The sequence below is a fragment of the Scyliorhinus canicula genome, chromosome 18 (assembly GCF_902713615.1).
Source record: "Scyliorhinus canicula chromosome 18, sScyCan1.1, whole genome shotgun sequence".
NCBI lineage: Eukaryota > Metazoa > Chordata > Chondrichthyes > Carcharhiniformes > Scyliorhinidae > Scyliorhinus > Scyliorhinus canicula.
The window spans coordinates 65,374,210-65,401,288 of NC_052163.1; the positions used below are offsets into that span (position 1 = coordinate 65,374,210).

Here is a 27,079-nt window from a genome sequence, read left to right on the forward strand (position 1 = left end):
GTAGGCTTGAAGGGCCAAAGGGCCTGTTCCTGTGCTGCAGTGTTCTTTAAGTTTGAATCCACAACCTTGATTCGGTGAACGCAGGAAGACAGTACTTACTGTAAAATTAAAATTAATGCTGTGGCTCCCAAATAGGGGGAATCTAAAATCACAGTGCTAGTTTGCATTGTTATATTAAAAAAATGATGAATTTAGGAAAATCTCCCATCAGTACTTTTTTATAATATGCTTATGTCCTTATAAACTGGAGTTGAGTCAGTAGAAATAATTTTGAGTTTGTTTGGTGAGTAAGGGAGTGAAATTTAAAGTTTTACGGGTTAATCTCGTTCTGTAAAATCTAGTTTACTTGTTTGAAATTTGGTATTGAATTTAAATTCCTTGTTTTAAGTTTCGTCCAGGCTTGGGCAGAGCTAATCAAGCGTATTTTTTTAAATATAAATTTAGAGTACCCAATTATATTTTTTTCCCAATTAAGGGTCAAGTAGGGCAGCACGATAGCATAGTGGTTAGCACAATTGCTTCACAGCTCCAGGGTCCCAGGTTCGATTCCCGGCTTGGGTCACTGTCTGTGCGGAGTCTGCACATTCTCCCCGTGTGTGCGTGGGTTTTCTCCGGGTGCTCCGGTTTCCTCCCACAGTCCAAAGATGTGCGGGTTAGGTGGATTGGCCATGCTAAAATTGCCCGTAGTGTCCTAAGAAGTAAGGTTAAGGGGGGGGTTGTTGGGTTACGGGTATAGGGTGGATACGTGGGTTTGAGTAGGGTGATCATGGCTCGGCACAACATCGAGGGCCGAAGGGCCTGTTCTGTGCTGTACTGTTCTATGTTCTATGTGCTCCGGTTTCCTCCCACAGTCCAAACATGTGCAGGTTAGGTGGATTGGCCATGCTAAATTGCCCTTAGTGTTCAAAATTGCCCTTGGTGTTGGGTCGGGTTCTCGGGTTATGGGGATAGGGTGGAGGTGTGGGCTTGGGTAGGGTGCTCTTTCAAAGAGCCGGTGCAGACTCGATGGGCTGAATGGCCTCCTTCTGCACTGTAAATTCTATGAATTTAGCGTGGCCAATCCACCTACCCTGCACATCTTTGGATTGTGGGGGTGAGGCCCACGCAGACACGGGGAGAATGTGCAAACTCCACACGGACAGTGACCCAGGGCCGGGATTCGAACCCGAGTACTCAGTGCCACAGTCCCAGTGCACATGCCACCCTTATAAAGCTAATTCAAGTGTCAGCTTGAGAGCAGGTGAGACCAACTCAACAAGTAACCAGCCTAATCTGGTTATGTAATTGCCAGAAAGTAGGCACATCTGAATCTCAGTAGTATAAATAAAACCGGTTAAGTGCAACTGGCTGTGGGTTTGGCGAGTGTATAAGTGAGAATTTAAATTTAAATTTAAAAAATCCAAGAGTGACATCGCAGCAGAATCTTCAGTCCATTGGTTGGTGACAAACTGCTGTTAGAGAGTGTCTTTTGGTAGTTGAAAATTTTAAAAACACATTCATTTTAAAAGTAGCTACACTGTCCCTGTGGAGTTTGCACATTCTCCCCGTGTCTGGCAGGTTTCGCTCCCACAACCCAAAGATGTGCAGGTTAGGTAGATTGGCCACACTAAATTGGCCCTTAATTGGAAAAAAATAATTGGGTACTCTGAATTTATTTCTAAAAAATAAATAAAAGTAGCTACTTAGATTTAAGTAAGAAACAGAAGCAATAGGGATGAAGGGTTAAGTCAAAGCCAGATAAAATAACATGGTATAAGTGAGTCAAGGTACATCTAACACATGTCATGGGAATGCCACTTTAAGAAATGTTTGTGTGCTCAAGTGGCTGCAGTGACATCAGAGTGTGGGTGAATTGCTCTGGCTCTGTATTTTAGTTTCGCTTTGAGAAAAAGCTTGTGTGTGTCTGTGTTTTTTGGTTTCATTTTAGTGTTGGAGCTGAAGGTAGCCAAAGAAGGTGTAATTGTGATCTCTCTGCCATCTAAAGACTATCTCTCGATCATTTGGTGAATTCAGAGTGATAACTGCTCTCAGTAGAGAATTTAAACCTGATGTGCTTCTGTCAAAAGGATTTTGTCTTATGGATGTTAAAAGGACAGTTTAAGGATTACTTACAGTGTTTGGGGGGTATATTTGAATTGATGGTTGCTAAGATGTTCACTGTATGTTTTAAAAAGGTGAACTGAGTTCATAGAATAAACATTGTTTTGCTTTAAAAACTACTTTTAAAATTCTGCTGCACCACACCTGTAGAGTGGGCCATGTGCTCCCCTCACCACAAATTAGTAAAGGTCATGGGTCAGGTGAATGCCATGATACACTTTGGGGTTCTCTAAACCCTGGCCCATAACACACCTGAAGTAAATTGAAGTTATGGTTGGACAGCTCGATCGTGTGGCATGAGTGTCCCATAATATGTGGGAAGTTGTGGACATTAGGAAGGAAGTTTAAAATCGGACCTCAAAGGCAGTGATCTCAGGATTACTACCAGTGCCACGTGCTAGTCAGAGTAGAAATGACAGGATATATAGGATGAATATGTGGCTGAAGAGATGGTGTGAGGGGGAGGGTTTCAGATTCCTGGGGCATTGGGAACGGTTCTATGGGAGGTGGGACCTGTACAAACTGGACGGGTTACACCTGGGCAGGACTGGAACTGATGTCCTAGGGGGACGTCTATTTGCTAGAGCAGTTGGGCAGGGTTTAAACTAATATGCCAGGCGGACGGGAACCTACGCAAGGAGTCAGAGAAAGAGGGAGCAAGGACAAAAGCAAAAGGTAGAAAAGTGAATAAGAAAAGTGATTGGTGGAGCAACCACGGACAAAATTCAAACAGGGCAGTAGAGAAAAATATTGGGAGCAAGACAAGCATTGTGAAAAAGACAAACTTAAAGGCTCTGTGCCTTAATGCACGGAGCATTTGCAATAAAGTGGATGAACTAATTGCGCAGATAGATATAATGGGTATGATATAATTGGGATTACGGAGACGTGGCTGCAGGGTGATAGGGATGAGAACTGAATGTTCCAGGGTTCTCAGTATTTAGGAAGGACAGGTATAAAAGAAAAGATGGTGGTGTGGCACGGCTGGTTAAAGAGGAAATTAACACAATAGTGAGAAAGGATCTGACAATGTGGAATCTGTATGGTAGAGTTGAGAAATACGAAGGGACAAAAAACATTAGTGGGTGTCATATATAGACCCCCAGACTGCACTGGTGAGGTTGGGCATGGCATTAAACAAGAATTTCGAGATGCATGTGATAAGGGAATATCGGTGATCATGGGTGATTTTAATCTTCACATAGATTGGGCAAATCAAATTAGCCACAATGCTGTAGAGGAGGAATTCCTTGAGTGTATACGGGATGGTTTTCTTGACCAATATGAGGAGGAACCAACTAGAGAGCAGCCCATCTTAGACAGGGTACTGTGTAATGAGAAGGGAATCATTGCCAATCTGGCTGTACGAGACCCCTTGGGGATGAGCGACCATAACATGATAGAATTTTTTATCAAGGTGGAGAGTGAAGTAGTTGATTCGGAGACTGATTCGGATGCTGAATCTTAATAAAGGGAACTATGAGGCTATTAGGGGTGAGTTAGCCTTGATAGATTGGGGAGAGTTACTTAAAGGGATGACAGCGGATAGACAATGGCAAACATTGAAGGAACGCATGGAGGAACTACAACAACTGTTCATTCCTGTCTGGCACAAAAGCAAAGGGGGTAAGAAATGAATGAAATGAGGGTGAATCCATGGCTTACAAGGGAAATTAGAAATAGTATCTGATACAAGGAAGAAGCATATAGATTGGCCAAGAAAAATAATAGGCAAAATGAAAATGAAATGAAATGAAAATTGCTTATTGTCACGAGTAGGCTTCAATTAACTTACTGTGAAAAGCCCCTAGTTGCCACATTCCGGCGCCTGTTCGGGGAGGCTGGTACGGGTCTGAGGATTGGGAGCAGTTTAGAATTCAGCAAAGAAGGACAAAGGGGTTGATTAAGAAGGGGAAAGTACAGTACGAAAGGGAGTTTGCAGGGAACATAAAGACTGACACTAAGAGTTTCTACAGATATGTGAAGAGAAAGAGGCCCACGACAGACAGAAACAGGGGAATGCATAATAGGGGACAAAGAAATGGCTGGGCAATTGAATACATACTTTGGTTCTGTCTTCACAAATGAGGACACAAATCAGATCCCAGAAATGTTGGAGACTGAAGGTTTAGTGAGAGGGAAGAACTGAGGGAGGTCAACATTAGCAGAGAAATGGTGCTGGGAAAATTGGTGGGATTGAAGGTGGATAAACCCCCAGGGCCTGAGAATCTGCATCCCAGAGTGCTTCAGGAGGTGGCTCTTAATGATGCATTGGTGGTATCGTCCGGGATTCTATAGACTTTGGAACTGTCCCTGCAGATTGGAGGGCAGCTCACATCACTCCAATATTCAAAAAGGGAGGTAGAGAGAAAGGAGGTAGACCAGTAAGCCTAACATCGGTAGTGGGGAAAATGCTTGAATCCATTATCAAGGACTTCATAGCGGAACATTTAAAAAGCAGTGGCAGGATCAGTCAGAGTCAGCCTGGATTTATGAAGGGAAAATCATGCTTGACAAATCTGTTGGAATTCTTTGAAGCGGTAACTAGCACAGTCGACAAGGGGGAGCCATTCGATGTGGTATATTTGGACTTTCAGAAGGCGTTTGACAAAGTCCCGCATAAGAGATTATTGTGCAAAATTAAAGCACATGGGATTGGAGGAAATGTATTGAGGTGGATAGAAAACTGGTTGGCAGAGAGGTAACAAAGAGTAGGGATTAATGCGTCCTTTTAAAATTGGCAGGCAGTAACCAGTGGGGTACCACAGGGATCGGTGCTGGGACCCCAGCTATTCACAATATATAGTAATGATTTGGATGAGGGAACAAAATGTAACACCTCAAAGTTTGCAGATGATACCAAATTAGGTGGGAGGGTGAATTGTGACGAGGATGCAGGGATCCTACAGCAAGATCTGGACAGGTTGGGCGAGTGGGCAAACCAATGGCAGATGCAGTATAATTTGGATAAGTGTGAGGTTATTCATTTTGGAAGCAAAAACGGGACGGCAGATTACTACCTGAATGGCTGTAAATTGGGAGAGCTGGACACACCTATAATTGGAGTATAGAAGCAGGGATGTGTTGCTGCAATTGTACAGTGACTTGGTGAAGCCACACTTGGAATATTGTGTGCAGTTTTGATCTCCTTCTCTGAGGAAGGATGTTCTTGCTCTCGAGGGAGTGCAGCAAAGGTTTACCAGACTGATTCCAGGGATGGCGGGACTCCCATATGAGGAGAGATTGACGAGGTTGGGATTGTTCTCACTGGAGTTCAGAAGAATGAGGGGGGATCTCATAGAGACTCATAAAATTCTAACAGGGTTAGACAGGGTAGATGTTACCAATTATAGGTGTGAGTCACAGCCTGAGGATTCAGGGTAAACCATTTTGGACAGAGATAAGGAGACACTTCTTCACACAAAGAGTGGTGAGCCTGTGGAATTCATTATGACAAGGAAGTAGTTGATGCTAAAACTTTGAATATACTCAAGAGGCGGCTGGATACAGTACTTGGGGAGAATGGGATCAAAGGCTATGGTGAGAAAGCAGGATTAGGCTATTGAGTTGGTATGATCAGCCATGGTTGTGATGAATGGGGGAGCAGGCTCGAAGGGCCAAAAGGCCTCCTCCTGCTCCTATCTTCTAGGTATCTATGTATCCTACAGCAAGATCTGGACAGGTTGGGCGAGTGGACAAACCAATGGCAGATGCAGTATAATTTGGATAAGTGTGAGGTTATTCATTTTGGAAGCAAAAACAGGAATGCAGATTATTACCTGAACGGTTGTAAATTGGGAGAGGGGAGTGAGCTGCAGGACCTGGGTGTCCTTGTGTACCATTTGCTGAAGGTAAGCATGCAGGTGTAGCAGGCGTTAAGAAGGCTAATGGTATGTTGGCCTTCATTGCGAGAGATTTTGAGTGCAAAGAAACAAAGAAAAGTACAACACAGGAACAGGCCCTTCGGCCCTCAAAGCCTGTGCCGACCATGCTGCCCGTCCGAACTAAAATCTTCTGCACTTCCGGGATCCGTATCCCTCTATTCACATTCTATTCATGTATTTGTCAAGATGCCGCTTAAACGTCACTATTGTCCCTGCTTCCACCACCTCCTCCGGCAGCGAGTTCCAGGCACCCACTACCCTCTGTGTAAAGAAAAAGTATAGAAGCAGGGATATGTTGCTGCAATTGTACAGGGCCTTGGTGAGGCCACACTTGCGAGTATTGTGTGCAGTTTTGTCTCCCTTTCTGAGGAAGGATGTTCTTGCTCTCGAGGGAGTGCAGCGATGGTTTACCAGACTGATTCCAGGGATGGCGGGATTGAGGAGAAATTGACTAGGTTGGGATTGTCCTCGCTGGAGTTCAAAAGAATGAGGGCGGATCCCATCCCTAATTGTCCTTGAGACGGTGATGGTGAGCTGCAGTCTATGTGGTGGAAGTACACTCACTGTTCTTATAGTCACTTATAAAATTCTAACAGGACTAGACAGGGTAAATGCAGGGAAGATATTACCAATGATGGGTGTCCAGAACCAGGGGTCACAGTCTGAACTTTCAGGGTAAACCATTTCAGACAGATATAAGGAGATATTTCTTCACCCAAAGAGTGGCGAGCCTGTGGAATTCATTACCACAGGAAGTAGTTGATGCTAAAACTTTGAATATATTCAAGAGGCGGCTGGATATAGCACTTGGGGAGAATGGGATCAAAGGCTATGGGGAGAAAGCAGAATTAGACTATTGAGTTGGATGATCAGCCATGATCGTGATGAATGGTGGAGCAGGCTCGAAGGGCCAAAAGACCTCCTTCTGCTCCTATCTTCTATGTATCTATGTATTGCCAGTGTCCTAGACGGTCACATATACAGGAAGTGTCACCAACTGCAGGAACTGGAGCTCCAGATTTCAGAGCTCGAGCGGTGGCTGCAGTGGTGCATCCACAAAGCCAAGATCTAAGTGGATAGCACGTTCAAAGTTGGGTTCACACTGCCGGCTCGGAGAATGGAGGCAGAAAGGGAATGTATGACCACCAGACAGTCCAAGAGGACAATTAAAAGAGCAAATACGTAAGCAACTTTCTGAGTGCAAAAACAATCGGGCAATAATCGTTGGGGATTTCAGCTATCTGATATCAACTGGGATACGAACAGTGTGAAGGGCACAGAGGGCACAAAATTCTTGAATTCAGTCTTCGGCAATGAAGCTGCTCATGTGGATGAAGTAGCAGTGGGGGTCTATTTTGGAGATAGTCACCAAAATAAAAATTAGATTTAACAAAATTATAAACTTGGATAATGATAAAACTGAAGTAAAAGGATTAATTTTGGGAAAGACGAATTTCGCAAAGCTGAGAGGCGAGCTGGGAATAGTAGATTGAATACAACTAATAGAAGGGGAAAAAGTGAAAAATCAGTGCGAGGCATTCACAGGTGAGATTCTATGGGCACAGTGCAGACAGGTCCCCACAAATAAAAAGGGTGCTACTGCCAAATCTAGAGTCCCCTGGTTATCCAGAAGATTAGAAGGTAAGACAAAGCAGAAAAAGAAAGCTCATGAGTCATAATATGCTGAGCACTGTAGAAAGGTGAGAGGAGTATAGAAAGTACAGGGTTGAAGTAAAAATGTAAATTAGGAAAGCAAAGAGAGAATACAAAAAAATATTGGCGGGTATAGTCAAAGAAAATCCGAAGAGATTTTACCAGTACATTAAGAGCAAGAGAATAACTCAGAAAAGGGTAGGGCCTATCAGAGATGTATCTGGTAATTTGCGCGAATACCAGCCATGTGGGAAGGGTTCTCATTGAGTACTTTGTCTCTGTCGTCATGAAGGAGATGGATGATGCAGACATTCCAGTTAGGAGCATGAAATGTTTGATACAATAGTATAATGAAGGTGGATAAATTCCCAGGATCAGATGGATTGTATCCCAGGTTGTTAAAAGGAAGCCAGAGAGGAAGTATCAGATGCTCTGTGGATCATATTTTGTTCCTCACTAGATACAAGGTGAGGATTAGAGATTGGGAAACGTTGTGCCATTATTTAAGAAGACTGTGAGGGATAGGCCAGATAATTATAGGCCAGTCAGTCTGACTTTGGGTTTGAACAAATTATTGGAATCAATTCTGAGACAGAGAATGAACCGTCATTTAGAAAGACAGATTGTTCAGGGATAGTCAGCATGGTTTTGTTACGGGAAGATTGTGTCTTATTAACTTAATCACATTTTTGAGGCAGTAAAAAGGAGGATCAATGAGTGTAGTGCGGTGGAATTTGCCTACATGGGTTTTAATAAGGAATAGTATGCACAGACATGATGGGCTGAAAGGCCTTTTGCTGCGCCATATCATTGCTATTTTATAATCCAGGTACTTAAGTATATAACACCATAATACTCATAGGTACAGGTCTGTCACTGTATACTACTGGGGTACAACACTGGTTGCTACAGGTCTGTCACTGTATAACACCGGGGTACAGTACTGGTGGATACAGGTCTGTTACTGCATAACGCTGGGGTACTGTACTGGTGAGTACAGGTCTGTCATTGTATAGCACTGTGGTACAGGTCTGTCACTGTACAACACTGGGGTACAGGTCTGTCACTGTATAACACAGGGGTACACGTCTGTCACTGTACAACACTGGGGTACAGGTCCGTCACTGTACAACACTGGGGTACAGTAATGGTGGGTACAGGTCTGTCAATGTATAATACTAAGGTACAGTACTGAATGGTACAAGTCTGTCACTGTATAACACTAAGGTACAATACTGGTGGGTAAAGGTCTGCCACTGTATAACACTGGGGTACAGGTCTGTCACTGTTTAACAAGGGGGTACAGTACTGGTGGGTACAGGTCTGTCATTGTATAACACCAGGTACAGTACTGGTGGGCACACGTCTGTCACTGTATAACACTGGGGTACATTACAGGTGGTTACAGGTCTATAACTGTATAACTGTCGCTGAGCAGATCTCAGGCTAGAAACAAGTTCCAGTTCCTGTTGTGTATCATAAAGCTGTGGAACACACCTGCCCATCGGTGCCACCATTGGAGTACCTAAGTCAGGGAGATAGATAACATGAAAGTGAAAATTTCTCCTCCATAACTTTCCTCCCTTACATCCGAGTGACAGCACAGTAATTACATGGGTTCTTTAAACTTGGGTTTCAGGAATTACATACCTGGATTGGTAAGCAATAGTGTCCAAAGAGAACCCTCTTCTGCTTCAAATGACACCCTTGGAAGATTTAAGGCCTGTGAATGAAAAAGAAAAGTGGATGAGAGGCAGAATTGGGAAACATCTGCACTAATGCATAACTAATATCACCCACCATGAAGAGACTGGCACACACAGCATTGGTGTGAGGCAGTACAGCATTGTATTGTCCATGGTCAGTGACATAGGAATACTAACTGGCAGGATAAAATCATGCGCCATGTTATCCTTTCAGACTTTCTTGTATCAGAATATTTGGACCTAGGTGAACTAATCCTCCATTGCAAAGTACAGAGCAGCAGCAAGGATACCAACTTCAGGGTCAGTGCTACAGATTACTCACATACAGATCATACAGTCAGTCTCCCTCTAGCTGCGAAGTTGCTGACCAACCCTTAACATTTTACTGATTGTTGCTAAATTTCATTTTTGTTTAATTCAATTATTATATCCGCTTGTTTTTAAGTTGTGCATTCTTCATGGGTAGAGTGGATATGTAGATTACTAACTACACTGGAGATTTATCACTCCATTACCTCTGAGGGTGTGACCACATTCCCGTGATACACCGGCATTGCATCATCCTCATGGCCGTATTGAATACGCAGCATCACACGGGGAACGAAGGTTGCACTGTTGAACAAATCTCTGTAAACACCATAGTGTTCACCGATTTTCCGCAAGTGGAGAGGACCATTTGTTTTCTCCCATTCAGCTTTCACCTCATCCAGTGGAATCGACACTGAGCAAAGAGAACTAGGTTTACCTCCATACAAACAAACCTGCCTGCACTTTGTTATATTTTACATTACAGTCGCTGCAATTAAACTGCTCCCGTTTTGGGCATGTTGCTCAGCTTTGGCTTCCCTCTTAAAGGAGGGTTCAGGGATGAATGCACAGGTACCGACCTAACTTAGCAACCTGCACACGGGGGAAAGAGTTCAAACTTGTCATAGGAATTTGTATGGAAAGAGGAAGGGGCTGACGCTGGCACCCGAGAACATCACAACACTAACAATGCCACTCGCAATTGGATTAGGAAAGGAAAATTGATGGTTAGCAGTAAACGGAAGTGGAGTAAAGAGCGCAGGAGGTGGGTCTCAGGGAGAATGTATGAGGGGAAATAGGAAAGAAATCAGAGAGGTGCTGGTTCAGTCATGGTACCTGGGCAACGGTGAGACTTGGCCTTGTACGCAATGGGAAGCAGTAGAGGTAGCTCAACATACAGTCTGGGGAGTGGTGGACCAGGATGATCCTAGAGTAGTTTTGACATAGAAAAGTGCCCTCTGCTGTATTTGTTCTTACACCACCAGGTTAAAGTCAAACAGGTTTGTTTCGAATCACAAGCTTTCGGAGCACTACTCCTTCCTCAGGTGAATCAAGAGGTAGGTTCCAGAAAAAAAAATATATAATATATATATATATATATATAGACAAAGTCAAAGATGCAAGACTATACTTTGAATGAGAGTCTTTGTAGGTAATTATGTCTTTACAGATCCAGAGAGAGGGATAATCACAGGTTAAAGAGGTGTGAATTGTCTCAAGCTAGGACAGTTGGTGGGATTTCGCAATCCCAGGCCAGATGGTGGGGGGGTGAATGCAATGAGACATGAATCCAAGGTCGCGGTTGAGGCCGCACTCACGTATGCAGAACTTGGTTATAAGTTTCTCGGCGATTCTGCGTTGTCGCGTGTCCTGAAGGCTGCCTTGGAGAGCGCTTACCCGAAGATCAGAGGCTGAATGCCCTTGACTGCTGAAGTGTTCCCCGACTGGAAGGGAACATTTCTGCCTGGCGACTGTCGCGCGACGTCCGTTCATCTGTTGTCGCAGCGTCTGCATGGTTTCGTCAAAGTACCACGCTTCGGGACATCCGTTCCTGCAGCGTATGAGGTAGACAACGATGGCCAAGTCTGGTTATACACCAGATACATCGCTAACATTTTTTCCCTTTGGACTCACGGTGAAGAATCACTGAAATGACAACAGGATGCCATCAATAAGTTCCATCCCACCATCAGACTCACCATGAACTACTCTCCAGAATCTGTTGCATTTATTGGCACACTCATAGAACATAGAACAGTACAGCACAGAACAGGCCCTTCGGCCCTCGATGTTGTGCCGAGCAATGATCACCCTACTCAAACCCACGTATCCACCCTATACCCGTAACCCAACAACCCCCGATCAAGGACGGTCACCTCAGCACTTCACTTTACCGCAAGTCCACGGATAACTTCACGATGCTCCACTTCACCAGCTTCCACCCTAAATACATTAAAGAAGCCATCCCCTATGGACAAGCCCTCCGTATACTCAGGATCTGCTCAGATGAGGAGGAGCGTAACAGACATCTACAGATGCTGAAAGATGCCCTCGTACGAACGGGATATGGCGCTCGACTCATCGATCAAGTTCCAACCTGTCACAGCAAATAACCGCACCGACCTCCTCAGAAGACAAACACGGAACACAATCGACAGAGTACCCTTCGTCATCCAGTACTTCCCCGGAGCGGAGAAAGAACATCTTCTTCTCAACCTTCAACACGTCATCGATGAAGATGAACATCTTGCCAAGGTCATCCCCACACCCCCGCTACTTGCCTTCAAACAACTGCGCAACCTCAAACAAACCATTGTTTGCAGAAAACTACCCAGCCTTCAGAACAGCAGCCACGACACCACACAACCCTGTCATTGCAATCGCTGCACGACGTGCCACATCATCGACCTGGGTACCACCATTACAAGCGAGACCACCACCCACCAGGTACGTGGTACATACTCGTGTGACTCGGCCAATGTTGTCTACCTCATATGCTGCAGGAAAGAATGTCCCGAAGCGTGGTACATTGGCGAGACCATGCAGACCCTGTGACAACAGATGAACGGACAACGCGCAACAATCGCCAGGCAGGAATGTTCCCTTCAGGGAACACTTCAGCAGTCAAGGGCATTCATCCTCCGATCTTCAGATCAGCGATCTCCGAGGCAGCCTTCAGGATGTGCGACAACGCAGAATTGCCGAGCAGAAACTTATAGCCAATTTCCGCACACGAGTACGGCCTCAACCGGGACCTTGGATTCATGTCACATTACATTCACCCTCACCATCTGGCCTGGGCTTACAAAATCCTACCAACTGTCCTGACTTGAGACAATTCACACCTCTTTAACCTGTGATTATCCCTCTCTCTGGATCTGTAAAGACTTAATTACCTGCAAAGACTCTCATTCAAAGTATCGTATACTTCTTACTGTGCTCAGTCCAGTACAATGCCGGCATCTCCACATCATGGCTATTTGTTCTTGCTTCAGTTTAATTTGACTTTCTGACAAAAAAACTTGGCTTTTGCCTGAGATTTGGCAACATTTGTCTGCCAGTCAGCGAGATCAAGCATTACTGTTATGTTTACCTGCAGATACTGATAATGAGGTTTGTGCTCACCCAGAGCGTGCAAGCTCCCAAAATGAACTTGTGGATGAAATTCCATTTTGGTTCATTAAAAGTACAATTTTGCTTGCATCCGTTTTGTGATGGGCACAAGAAAATAGAGTTTGGAGAGCAGTAGAAAGATAACAGTTCTATGAGTTTTAATAAGCCTATATATAGTCTGCCCTGTGGTGGTAATCAGGGGCCTGAGCCATATACACCATGACCACAGCATAGTTGCAATAATCCTGGAATTGAAGCTCACAAAAGTCCAATGGCAAAGGAGTTACAGGTATGTCTAGGGAGCATATCCAGCCGAGGTTAATTTGTTTGTCCAACCTGGGTCACCCGTATGTCAAACCTGACGTACATGTTCTGTGTCGTGCGGCTCTCTCAAGATCACTATTTTTGTGGTTTTCCGTAGCAATGCGCCTACGTTCTTTCAATTGCCTCTTCCGAGACTCTCTAAAATGAGGGAGGCCAATGTCAATTTTCTCTGGAGCTGAAAGGAATTTAAAGAAAAATAATGAGAAGTGTTGTCACACTGTGCAAATCAAAACATTTTGCTCTTTTGTTATCTACTAGTCATGGAGAACTTGAAAGTAATAACTGCAAAAATATGTCAACGGAAAAACGTAGTTTAATTTTCCAAGTAAAATATCGAAGTTCGAAAACATAAATCCCACAGTCTCACTTAACTCCAATGATTCTTCTATTATCTCAATGTTCCACAAGATCAATGCACTCTGATGGGCAGACTTCTGTTCTGGTAACATTGCAATGATGTTACTGGACTAGTAATCAAAAGGCCTAGACTAATGATCCAGGGGCACAAGTTCCAATCTCACCATGACAGCTCGGCAATTAAAGTCAATTAATTATATAAATCTGAAATTAAAAAACCAAGATCAGTAATGATGGCCATGAAACCACGAAATTTACCTAAAACCCACCGGCTTGCTAAAATCCTTTGGAGAAGGAAATCTGCTGTCCTTAGCTGCTCTGGCCTCATGTGGCTCCAGACCCACAGCAATGTGGTTCATTCTTAACTGCTCGCTGAAATGTCCTCACAAGCTGCAGCAAACCACTCGGAAATACTATAATAACAATTATGAAAATACTGGATAATCCTGCATCTTTATTACAACAGCATAGGACATGGTCCATCAGACCAGTCAAAATTCGCCTCACTAACATCTAGGGACTTGTGCCAAAATTGGGAAGCTGTCCAACAACTAGTCACGCAACAGCCTGGCAGTCATAGTCACTGAATGGTACCTTGTAACAACGTCCTGGATTCCTCCATCACCATGCCCGGATATGTCATATCCCACCGGCAGCACAGATCCACCAGGGTGGCAACATACCGTGAGGAGGGAGTTGCCCCGGGAGTCCTCAGCATTGACTCCAGACCTCATGGAATTCATGGCACCAGGTCAATTATGGGCAAGGAAACCTTCTATTGATTACCACCCTCCCTTAACTAATGAATCGCTTCTCCTCCATGATGAGTTGGAAGAAGTGCTGACGATAGCAAGGCACAGAATGCACTCTGCGTGAGTGGTTTCAATGTCCATCATGAAGACTGGCTCAGTAGTACCACTACTTACTGAGCTGTGTGAGTCCTGAAGGACAGATGGTGAAAGAACCAACAAGAAAAGCCTACTCGATCCAACCTCACCAATCTACCTGTCACAGATACATATGCCACGGCAGTTTGGAAGGAGTGGCCACCTTGAGGTAACAAAGTCCTGTCTCCACAATGAGGATACCGCCCCACCCCCATCGTATGGCACAACTAGTGTGCTATATAGGTTAGATTCAGCAGCTCAAAACTGGACACGAGGTGCTGTGGGTCATCAGCAACACCAGACTTGTATAAAACCACAATCTATAACCCCATGGGCCAGCATTTCACTCGCTCTACCATTACCCTAAGGCAGGGGACCAACTCTGATTCAATGTGGTTTGTAGAAGAGCATGCCAGGAGCAGCACCAGACACAGCTGAAAATGAGGTGCCACATAGTGAAGCTACAACAAAAGAGTACATGGATGCTAAACAGTGGAATTAGCATGCTACTGACAAAGCTAAGTGCTCCCAAAACCAATGGATCAGCTTATAATTTCCACAGTTCTGCCACATCCAGACACGAGTGCTGGTGGACAATTGAAAAACTAATCAGAGTTCCAAAATATCCTCATCTTCGTCGATGTGAAGTTCATGACACCAGTGTAAAAAAACAAGATCAAAGCACTTGCAAACACTTTCAGCCAGAAGTGCTGAGTGGATGATCCATCTTGTCCTCCTTCTGAGGTTCCCAGCATCACAGATGTCAGTCTTCACTGTACATGATATCAGGAAACAGCTGAAGGCACTGCAATGGCTATGGACCCTGCAACATCCCAGCTGTAGTATTGAAGGCTTCTGTGTAGGAACCAGCCAAGTCTCTAGCCATCAGACATTTGCATCCCACTGGCATCAGTTAGTAAACACCTCAGGACGTGAAATGTGAAGGTTCAAAAAACACATCAATGCCAAGTTCACTTCAAAATATTTTTAGAGTGATCCAGTAATCATGTATAGAATGTAACTTACCAGGTTCTTGCGTGTACTGCTTATACGTCCTCCACCAGGTTGGCTGTTTGCTTTTTTCCTCCGCCAGATGCAGGTACCGTGCATAGCTTCGGTACTTCTCTATGGACTCCAGCTCTGCAACATTAATCTCTTCATTGGGCATTGGCCCCAGTGGAGCTGTGCGTTTACATAACACAGCTGAAAGAGAAAAGAATGGAATAAGAAACACTGCTACAATTTGAATCCTTAGGACTAGCAAAACTTCACAGTTGTGTAGGTGAGACCTGAGCAGGAGACCAAAGAGTTAAGTTCAACTACTTAAGGTACAGTAATAGAGAGGACTTTAGAGATGACTCTGCCTCAGTTTGTCTGCTATTGAAATTCTCACCCATGCCTTTGTTATCTCCAAACTTAATGATTCAATAATGTGCTGGCCCACCTCATCCCCTGCTAAACTTGTTCATACAAAGCTCCTTCACCCATACCTTGACTCATCCCTATGCTGTCCATTTGGTCCGAATCAGGAAACACTTTGATGTTAAAATTCTCATCAAAGAACACAGAAAAGTACAGCACAGGAACAGGCCCTTCGGCCCTCCAAGCCTACGCCGACCATGCTGCCCGTCTAAACTAAAATCTTCTACACTTCCGGTGTCCGTATTCCTCTAGTGCCACCCGATTCATGCATTTGTCAAGATGCCCCTTAAACGTTACTATCGTTCCTGCTTCCACCACCTCCTCCGGCAGCAAGTTCCAGGCACCCACTACCCTCTGTGTAAAAAAAACCTGCCTCGTACATCTCCTCTAAACCTTGTCCCTCGCACCTGAAACCTATGCCCCCTAGTAATTGACACCTATACCCTGGGAAAAAGTCTCCGACTATCCATCCTGTCTATGCCCCTCATAATTTTGTAGACCTCTATCAGGTCGCCTGAAAGGCATCATGTGGATGAGGATCTCAGGGGCAGTGAACATAGAACATATAGTGCAGAAACAGGCCATTAGGCCCATCGAGTCTGCACCAACCCACTTAAGCCCTCACTTCCATCCTATCCCTGTAATCCAATAACCCCATCTGACCTTTTTGGCCACTAAGGGCAATTTATCATGGCCAAACCATCTAACCTGTACGTCTTTGGACTGTGAGAGGAAACCGGAGCACCCGGAGGAAACCCACGCAGATATGGGGAGAACATGCAGACTCCGCACAGTGACCCAGCGGGAAATTGAGCCTGGGACTCTGCCGCTGTGAAGCCACAGTGCTATCCACCTGTGCTACCGTGCTGCCCCAGTGGAAGTAAGTTGTGAGCAAAGGCAGGTTTTCCGGGTAGAAATAGAGTGATGGACTTGATGTGGTGTCTTGAGCTCAGCATCAAGCAGAGTGTGAGGATGTCATCTCTCAGCTTGCCTTACCCTAAGGTGAACATTTTGACAGGGGCTGGTTTAGCACACTGGGCTAAATAGCTGGCTTGTAATGCAGAACAAGGCAGCAGCGCGGGTTCAATTCCCGTACCGGCCTCCCTGGATAGGTGCCGGAATGTGATGGCTAGGGGCTTTTCACAGTAACTTCATTGATGCCTACTTGTGACAATAAGTGATTATTATTAAATAAGATCACGAAAGGTGGAATTTTGGGTGACACCAAAGTTGACCCCTGAGTACAGAAGATGGAGCTATTGTAGGGGATGTGCTGGTGAGCATGGGACAGCTCGAATTAGACCCATAGGAGGTCTGTACCACGGGAGCTGCAGAGCGGGTTTGTACCATTATCTTTGCTGAATGAAGGCTGCAGGAGGTCGAGGAGCAGTATGAACATAGAACAGTACAGCACAGAACAGGCCCCTCGGCCCTCGATGTTGTGCCGAGCTTTGTCCGAAACCAAGATCAAGCTATCCCACTCCCTGTCACTCTGGTGTGCTCCATGTGCCTATCTAATAACCGCTTGAAAGTTCCTAAAGTGTCCAACTCCACTATCACAGCAGGCAGCCCATTCCACACCCTAACCACTCTCCGAGTAATGAACCTACCTCTGACATCCCTCCTATATCTCCCACCCTGAACCTTATAGTTATGCCCCCTTGTAACAGCTACAGCCACCTGAGAAAATAATCTCTGAACATCCACTCTATCTATCTCCCTCATCATCTTATAAACCTCTAGTAAGTCGCCTCTCATCCTCCTCCGCTCCAAAGAGAAAAGCCCTAGCTCCCTCAATCTTTCCTCGTAAGACCTACCCTCCAAACCAGGCAACATCCTGTTAAATCTCCTTTGCACCCTTTCCAATGCTTCCATATCCTTCCTATCGTGAGATGACCAGAACTGCACACAATACTCCAAATGTGGTCTCACCAGGGTCATGTACAGCTGCAGCATAACCCCACGGCTCTTAAACTCAAGCCCCCTGTTAATAAACCCTAACACACTATAGCCCTTCTTCACGGCTCTATCCGAAAGAAAAAACAGTAACATTTGTAAAAGACTGATCCAAATCAGCTTTGTACATGAATGTTAAGGGGCAATGAAGGTACAGCAAGTAAATGGAAAAGCTAACTAAAATGTTATAATTTATTGTGAGGGGAACTCAATACAAAAGTAGGGAGGTTATGCTTCAGTTGTACATGGCACTAGCGAGACCACATCTGGAGTATTGTGTACATTATTATTTAAGGAAGGATGTAAATGCACTAGAAGCAGTTCAGAGAAGGATTAACAGAATATGCTGGATGGGTGGGTTGTCTTTTGGGGAAAGGTTAGAGAGGCTAGGCTTGTACCCATTGGCGTTTTGGAGAACAAGAGGCAACTTAATCAAAAACTTTTAAGATCCTGAGAGAAAGGATTAGTTGGCAACCTAGTTGTGAGAGAACCCTTGGGGATGAGTGACCATAATATGGTAGAATTATTTATCATTGTGAATAGTGAGGTTGTTCATTTTAAGACTAGGGTCCTGAACATCAGTAAAGATAACTATGATGGTATGAGGCATGAGCTGTTTATGATGGACTGGAAACATTACTGAAAGGAAGAGCAGTGGACAGGCAATGGCAAGCATTCAAGGAACTAATGGGTGAACTCCAAAAGTTGTTTATTCCTATTTGGCGCAAAAGTAGAAAGGGAACTGTGGCCAAACCAGGGCTCTCAAGGGAAATTAGAGATAGTACTAGATTCGAAGAAGAGGCACACAACTTAGCAAGAAACAGCAATAGATCTGAGGATTGAGAACAGTTTAAAATTTTGCAAAGGCATACCAAGGGACTGCTTAAGAAGGGGAAATATGAAAATAAGCTAGTAGGGACCATAAAAACTGACTCTAAAGAGAAAGATTGATAAAAACAAATGTAGGCCCCTTACAGACAGATATGGAGAAATTCATAATGGGAACAAAGAAATGGCTGAGAAACGAAATTTGTACTTTGTTTCTGTCTTCACAAAGGAAGACATGAATAATGTACCAGAAGTTCTGAGAAACACAAGTCTTAGTGAGGAGCTGAAGGTAATTAGTATTAGTAGAGAAATTATTTCGGAGAAATTAATGGGATTGAAGGCGGATAAATCTCCAGGGCCTGAATCTTCATCCCAGAGTATTTAAGGAAGTAGACCTAGAAATAATAGATGACTGTCATTTTCCAAAATTATCTGGTCTCTGTATTGGTTCCTATAGGGTAGTGAATGTAGCCCCACTATTCAAAAATAGGGAGAGGTAGAGAGAAAACATGGAACTATAGACCAGTGAGCCTAACGTTGATAGTAGGGAAATTGCTCGAGTTCATTATCAAGGATTTCATAGCACTTCATTTGCAAAGCAGTGGTATAATCAGACAAAGTCAGTATGGATTTATGAAAGGGAAATCATGCATGACAAATCTATTGAACTTCTTTGAAAATGTAACTCGTAGAGCTGACCAGAGAGACCATGTGAATGTGGCTAATTTAGACTTTCAGAAGGCTTTTGACAAGGTCTCACATAGCAGATTACTGTGTAAAGTTAAAGGATATATGACTGCAGTTATGGATAGAAAGCTGGTTAGCAAACAGGAAGCAATAAGTTGGAATAAATTAGTCTTTTTCCGATTTGCAGGCAGTGTCTAGTGGGGTATCGCAGGGATGTGCGAGGGCCTGAACTGTTCACATTATCTATTGATTTGGGCGAGGGAACTAAACGTATTATTTCAATATTGATGATTTGCAGATGATACAAAGTTGGGTGGGAGGAGGATGCAGAGATGCTTTTGTGGGATTTGGACAGGCTGAGTGAGTGGGCATGGCAGACGCAGTATAACGTGGATAAATGTAATGTTATCCACTTTGGTAGAAAGACAGATTATTATTTGAAAGGGTGTAAATTCAGAGAGGTGGATATTCAGCGAGACCTTGGGTGTCCTCGTGCATCAGTCGCTCAAAGTAGGCGTGCGGGTACAGCAGGCAGTAAAGAAGGCAAATGGTATGTTGGCCTTCATAGCGAGGAGACTCAAGTATAGGAATAGGGATCATAGAATCACTGTAGTGCAGAAGGACATTCGGCCCATCGAGTCTGCACCGACCCTTGGAACGAGTACCCTAACTAGACTCACGCCCCAGCCCCATCCCCACAACTTCACCTAACCTTTTGGACACTAAGGGGCAATGTAGCATAGCCAATCGACCTAATTGGAACATGCGCATCTTGGACTGTGGGAGGAAACAGGAGCACCCGGAGGAAACACATGCAGAAACGGGTAGAAAATGCAAACTCCACACAGACACTCACCCGAGGCCGAAAGTTTTACTCCAGTTGTATAGGGCATTTTGAGGCCACACATGCGAGTACTGTGTGCAGTTTTGGCGTCCTTATCTGAGGAAAGATGTTCTTGCTATGGAGAGAGTGCAGCGAAGGTTTACCAGGTTGATTTCTGGGATGGCGGGACTAAAACTCACATAAGGAGAGTAAATTGGTTTGGATTATCTTCATTGGAGTTTAGAAGAGTGAGGGGGAAATCTCATAGAAGCTTAGAAAATGCTAACAGGATTAGACAGGGTAGATTCAGAAAGAATGTTCACAAAGGTGGGGCAGTCCAGAACTAGGGGGTCATAATTTGAGGACTGAAGTCATGAGAAATTTTTTCACCCCGTGAGTGGTGAATCTGTGGAATTCACTACCGCAAAAATTGTTTGATATGGAAACATTGTATAATTTCAAGAAGAAATTCGATATAGCTCTTGGGGCTAAAGGGGTCAGAGGATATGGCGGGGGGGGGGGGGGGGGGGGGGGTCAGGATTAGACTATTAAACTTGATGATCCGCGATAGTCATAATGAATGGCAGAGCAGGCTCGAAGAGTTGAATAGTCCCCTTCTACTTCTGTTTTCTATGTATGACAAGGTGGATGTGGAGAGGATGTTTCCTCTTGTGGAAGAATCTAGAACTGGGCATCACTGTTCACAAATAAGGGGTCACCCATTAAAACAGACACGGTAAAATGTTTTCTCTCTCAAGAGGGTTGAGAGTCGCTGGAAACATCCTAAGAAGGTATTGGAAGCAGAATCTTTGAATACGTCTAAGACAGAGGTAAATAGATTCTTGGTCAGTAAGAAGGGCGGGACTAAAAGGTTATGGTGGGGTGGGTGATGCTGATGCGGAATCTGATTGATTAGTTAAATGAAAATCGCTTATTGTCACGAGTAGGCTTCAATGAAGTTACTGTGAAAAGCCCCTAGTCGCCACATTCCGGCGCCTGTCCGGGGAGGCTGGTACGGGAATCGAACCGTGCTGCTGGCCTGCTTGAAAAGCCAGCGATTTAGCCCAGTGTGCAACAGGATCGAGGGACCAAATGGCCTCCTCTTGTTACTTGTTCGCGTGTGTGTACTGTGTGTAACCTCCAGTCCGGATTAGTCCCGGTCATTTCACACCATGGCCACAATCACACTTTGATTGAGGAGCCCGGGAGGGGGGTACCAGCGGTGATGGCCTTCTCCAGACTGCTGTCCCCCGGTCACTAAACTAAATAACTCTAACGTTAGAGTTATTTAACGTGTTTGTTGCCTTGGCCTCCCGTTGCCTGATATTGTCTTTAGGCTGGGTTAGATCTGCACTAAGATGAGGACCCACACCGTGCAGAGCAGAGCGGCCCAGGCAGTGGCAGATGTCTAATTGGCCTCAGTGCCCCTGGCCTGGGGAGTTGCGCTCTGAAGGGTTCCCATGGTGACGCCGACTGATGTGCACTCGGTTCACAGAGCGGCTTCTTATACTCCAGTCCTTGAGGATTTTTCCAGCCCCTATCGTTTACTCACCAGTGCCTGTCACCGTCCTGACCGGCTCCGTGGCCTTCAGACTCCGAGCCAAAGCCCACAGTAACCCCGCTCGCTCCCTCACCAACGCCGCCATCTTTCCTGTGCCTCAGTCCGCCAGTATCCCGTCAGCCATCGCCCTCAGCAGTCTGCCAGTATCCCATCAGCCACTCGCCGTGAGCAGTCAGCCACTCAGTTCCTCAGCCCGGGAATGCTGTGAAAAAGGTGGTGTTTAGGCTGCTTGGGCACAGTGGGTGAACACGGTACAGGACCCCATAGAAACGCTCTTTATTTTGCAGCGAGATGCAGGCCAAATTCTTCTCTTAGTTTATATATATATATATATAAATAAATAAATACATCCAGATTGAGGGCTGTATGGTAAACAGAATGTGAAAACTGGGAATTGGGGGGTTGCCTCCGTCTCCAATACCTGTGTCGGAGATTGGATCGAGGTATTCAAAATCATGAGGGATCTGTACGGATTAGACTGGGAGAGACTGTTCCATTGATCGGATCGAGAACATGGGGATCCATCAAGCCGTTCAAAAGGGAACTGGTTCATGATCTTAAAATGGAAAATGGGCTAGGGAAGTGGCACTTGTGAATTGCTCCTTTAGAGGTGGGGCACAGACAAGACAGGCTGAGTGGCCTCCTGCTATAACCATTCTATGCTTTTTATAAACATGGGTCAGATAGAGATGGGAGGTGATGTGCCATAATTGCACTGACGAAAAAGAATAGATAGAAATAGTGGGTAACCAACGTTCAATAAGAGTAAGGATGTTATATTAAATACTAGTAAAGTACTGGAGAAATTAATGGGGTTAAAAACTAACGGATAATCTGCATCATATGGTTTTCTAAGGAGTGGTTGCAGAAATAGTGGAAGTATTCTGTGATCTTCTAGGATCCCTTACATTCTGAAATGGGCCTTGTGGATTTAAGAACAGACCATTTAGCTCCATTAGTCTGTTACTCCATTCAGTGATACCATGGCTGAACTGTGATCTAATTCCATACATCTGCCTTTGCCTCATAAAATTTATCAATCTGTTTGAAATTTAACATTAATCTAGCTTCAACACCTGTTTGCGCACAAGTGCTATACACTTCTGCCACCCTTGGAGTGAACGTATGTTTCCTAATTTCCGTCAGCAGCGGAATTAGTTTCTCTCCATCTACTTGATGTATTCCTTGTACCATCTATCAATCAACTGACCCTTTAAACTTCTAACGTTCTAACTTCCTAGGCAGACAAACCTAGTGTGTAATCACTCCTTGCAGTCCAGCTCTCATTCTGGTAAATCTATGCTGCAATTCCTGTAAGGCCACCTGCATTCTAAGGTGTGGTGGTTTGCGTCGTGTAGTTATGACCTCTTTACTGAAGGATATACTTGCTTTAGAACAGGTGCCAGAAAGATTCACTAGATTGATTCCCAGTGTGAGATTGAGCAGAATGCACCTATACTCTGGTGTTTAGAAGAATGAAGGGTCATCTTACTGAAAGATACAGGGCAAAATTCTCCCAACGGGAGACTAATGCCAATGTCGGAGTGAAAACTGGAGTGTTTCACTACGGCGTTGGAGGCCGCTCCTCGCCCCCTATTCTCCCAACCCCAGGGGGCTAGGAGCGGTGCCGCGTCAATTACACGCGCCAGTCCGCAGCGCCGCATAAATGACACGGCCGGAGGCGCTTAAATTACGTCACCCGCGCATGCGCAGGTTGGCCGTCCTCCCCGCAAGACGAGGATTGATCTTGCGGGGAGATGGAGGAAAAGAGTGCGTTCTTTACAGACGCCAGCCTGCCGATCGGTGAGCACCGATCGCGGGCCAGTCCCCTACTGAGTACCCCCCGGTGCTCGATCCTCCCTCCTCCCCCCCCCCCCCACACAGGCCGCACACGCAGTGTTCGCGTGCTGTTCACGCCGGCAGCGACCAGGTATGGTTGGCACCGGTATTGACCCGTCGGATTGGACAGGCCGGAGAATCGCCGGTCGCCTGTTAGAAACGGCGAGCGGCAATTCTCCGAGCGGCCTGTCGTGAAACGCGGCACACCGTTTTGGGGGGGTGGGAGAATCGCGTGCGGGTGCCAGGGTGGTGTGGCGGGAATCGCCCGGCACCCCCGCGATTCTCCCATCCAGCGTGGGGGTCAGAGAATCGCGCCCACAAGGTTTTAAGCGGGTAGATAGATGCTGGCTGGGAACCTTGAATAAGGGAGCTTAGTCTCCAGAGAAAAGATCAGCCATTTAAGACTGAGATGAAGAGAAACATTTCATTCAGGTTTGTGAACTATTCGAACTCTCTACCTCAAGAGAGCGCTGGATGTTCAATTAGTAAATTCAAAGCTAAATTCTTTAGATTTTTGGACTTTTAAGGAAATCTGAGAATGTGAGGTTGGGCAGGAAAGTGAAGTTGTGCTGCAAGTTCAGTCATGTTATTAAATGGTGGGAACGGCTTGAGGATCATATGATCCCCTGCTCCTATTAAGTTCCGATAGGCATTGATAGAGCAATTTAACTTTTTTTTAAATTTAGAGTACGCAATTAAGTTTTTCCAATTAAGGGGCAATTTAGTGTGGCCAATCCACCTACCGTGCACATCATTGAGTTGTGGGGGCGAAACCCACACAAACATGGGGAGAATGTGCAAACTCCACCTGGACAGTTATCCAGCACTGGGATCGAACCTGGGACCTTGGTGCCGTGAGACAGCAATGCTAACCACTGCGCCACCGTGTTGCCTGCAATTTAACTCTTAATTGTGCTGTCCGACTCCCAGTAATCTGGAGTCTTCCCCTGATTTCTGATTCACCCAACGACTCCAGTATGGCACCATACTGAAAAATGAGAAAAAGACTGATCTATTTTTAAAATGTGTTCTAAAGTTGTCAGCATTGCTGGAAAGGCCACAACACTAGCTGTTCTGAGAAAGTGGTAGTGGGCTCTCTTCAGTAGTACGATTGGAAATTGCTTCTAATACCTATTACTACCAGAAAATATTTGTGTATTTAAATATTGGAGCTCATCACAGTGACAACCCTGTTCATAGAATAATTGTAATTATCAAAGTATAAACTTCTAGATGTTAGGCTTACCTCAGTGGCTAACTATGTTGCTCAAATCAGAAGGCTTGAGCACCACTCCAGGGGCATTCTAGACAGACACTTAAGCAGCGTGTGAGGGGATGCTGCACAGTCAAGAGGTACTGTCTTTTTTTACTTTCACATTATCTAAACAATCCCATGGCACAACTTAAACAGCATAAAGGTTCTAGTGTTGTGGCCAACTCAAGTTACACAAAAACAGATACTTGGTTATTTATCTCATTGCTGGATCTTGCTGTGAGTAAATTAACTGCCACATTTCCCTGAATTATGACAGACTGCAATTTAACAACTTTCTTTGAAACACTTGGGAAATTGAAGGTTGTGAAAGATGCCAAGGTTAATTCTTTCTTCCAATTTGGACCTCGGGCATTAGGTCTGAGCCCAGTCCTGTCCCCACCTGACGTTGACACTGTAATAAGTGTTTAATCCGAAACTTTAACCATAACTTAATTTCCTGTGCCGATCTGCTGTGCATTGCTCTTTCGGTATCTTTTATTTCAAAAAATGCATATAACTTAATTACACAGAATTTTTTATATACCAACGAATCTTCTAGTTCACTGGGGGAAATAAATGAAACCCTGTAAAGCAAAGACATGATAACCATACAGGATCTTCCTGAGTGAAAACTGTCCTCTATCCACCAAGGATAGTTTGCTGTGTTGTGTCTAATACTTCCTGCCCTTTAGGATGGCGCAAGAAAGGTAGGTGAAAAAGACTGTCTTCCCAGTTTTGAATGTGATCACAGGTTAATCTGCAACAAGGATCATTCTGAAATTTATGATACTCTGGTATCGATCCACATGGTAAAATAACACTGATGTGACCTTCTTCCCCTTTCCTTCACACACACAAACTGCTGGTTGAGAAATTAGATGCAGGATCACATCTTGACACCCTTTGCAGTTCGAGGGAGATAATCGAGCTGGATATTTAATGTAAAACAAAAACTTACATGGGTAGGAACCAGATCTGGGCCATGGACAAGCTGGCGTAATACTGACTCAAAAGTACATTTTTCACGAAAAGCGGACTGTTCACAACATCCATATTTGAACGCAGAGACAGGGCTTTGGACCTGAGCTGGTGGAACTGTCCAATAACAGATACAACAATTTAAAACCATGCCGAGCTAGGCCTAACATTGAATGGGAGTCCCCTGCATGCAATGTGATCTTGCGTTCTTGCTGGAGGGTGTCGAAATATGCCAAAGAATGAGCTGCATCTGTGCAACAGATGTATTAGAAATGTATTACCATCGGAATGGTTAGGAATATTGTTCATTGACAAAATGATTTACTTATGCTTACAAAGGTTATTATAAATGTAAAAAAATACGATATATACTTTTTTAAAAACAATCACTACATTTATCGATCACACACAAGGTATTTATATAGAAATATAAAAATCACTCAACATCAGTGTCACTTGTGTGTTTTATACTGTTTGGGAAGTTGTGTTATATGGAGCTTTCTTCAGCGTTTCTAGGAAGAACTGCTCATCTTCAAGAAAGTCACGGTCCTGCACAGGAGAAGCAAAGGCAAGAGTCACTGAAGGGCTTAACAGTGGACTGACTAAAGACTGGACTGCATCACTGAGGTGTTGACTCTACACAGAGTTGTGCAGACTCATTTCAGAATACTTTAATTCCAGGTTGATTACATTTTGGAATGTGCTGATCCTAGACTAATGTCCAAACTGTTTACCTTGTGATACTTGGATAACCAGCAGGAATACAGCCTTCCCAGGATAATTAACAGGCAGATTTCTGATGTGTATCAACAACTAATCTTAGTCAGACCAAAGGAAGCAACACAATTTCCCCAAGAACCCTGGGGCAAGGAGTGGAAAACTCTTGATAGTTCCTGCTCCCAGCAGTTGTCCACGGAATGCAGATGACTGCGTGATCCAGACTGGTGTTGCTTAGACACCATGGATTGGAGGTCATAGTTGTACAGCGCAGCAAAGGCTCTTCTTCGGCTCATAAATCTGCACTGACAAATATCCACCCCTAATCCCGCACTAATCCAATTTACTAGCACTTGTCCCAAATCCTTGAATGCAATGGTGTGCTCATCCAAGTGTTTTTTAAACGTTGTGAGGTTTCCAGCCTTCACTACCTTCCCAGACAGTACATTCCAGAAACTCACCCGCTGAATGTATTTTTATTTTTTTCAAATCCCCTCAGAATCTCCTGCCGCTCACCCTAAAGTATACCCCCTTGTGATTGACTCCTCAACCAAGGGGAACAGCTGCTTCCTATTCACCCTGTCTAAACCCCTCAATCTTATACACCTCAATCATAACCTCAGCCTTCTCTGCTCTAAAGAAAACAACCCAGGCCTATATAGTCCTTAAAGCTCAGATGCTC

General features: G+C 44.7%; 2 protein-coding genes across 13 annotated transcripts in view; both read right to left on the bottom strand.

Annotated features, from left to right (window-relative positions):
* mrpl38 (mitochondrial ribosomal protein L38) overlaps positions 1 to 21,749 on the bottom strand; it is a 33,267-nt gene extending 11,518 nt beyond the window's left edge. Inside the window, exons 1-5 of one of the 2 annotated variants that reach the window (XM_038776495.1) lie at positions 21,600 to 21,749; positions 15,358 to 15,534; positions 13,131 to 13,262; positions 9,859 to 10,064; positions 9,288 to 9,360 (exon numbers count right to left, since the gene is read on the bottom strand). In XM_038776495.1, the coding sequence (XP_038632423.1) occupies positions 9,288 to 9,360; positions 9,859 to 10,064; positions 13,131 to 13,262; positions 15,358 to 15,534; positions 21,600 to 21,693 (682 nt within the window). In that variant the 5' untranslated portion in view covers positions 21,694 to 21,749. Of the gene's footprint in view, positions 1 to 9,287; positions 9,361 to 9,858; positions 10,065 to 13,130; positions 13,263 to 15,357; positions 15,535 to 20,080; positions 20,273 to 21,599 lie in introns of those variants that run through there. The other variant, XM_038776496.1, reaches the window with a different exon arrangement.
* A 3,426-nt stretch (positions 21,750 to 25,175) lies between these two features.
* LOC119952881 (fas-binding factor 1 homolog) overlaps positions 25,176 to 27,079 on the bottom strand; it is a 171,053-nt gene continuing 169,149 nt past the window's right edge. For all 11 annotated transcript variants that reach the window (XR_005457907.1, XM_038776488.1, XM_038776486.1 and 8 more), the window contains one exon: positions 25,176 to 26,229. Coding sequence is in view for 10 of the 11 variants with exons in the window: in XM_038776488.1 (XP_038632416.1) it covers positions 26,146 to 26,229 (84 nt within the window). In the remaining variant the exon portion in view is untranslated. The remainder of the gene's footprint in view (positions 26,230 to 27,079) is intronic.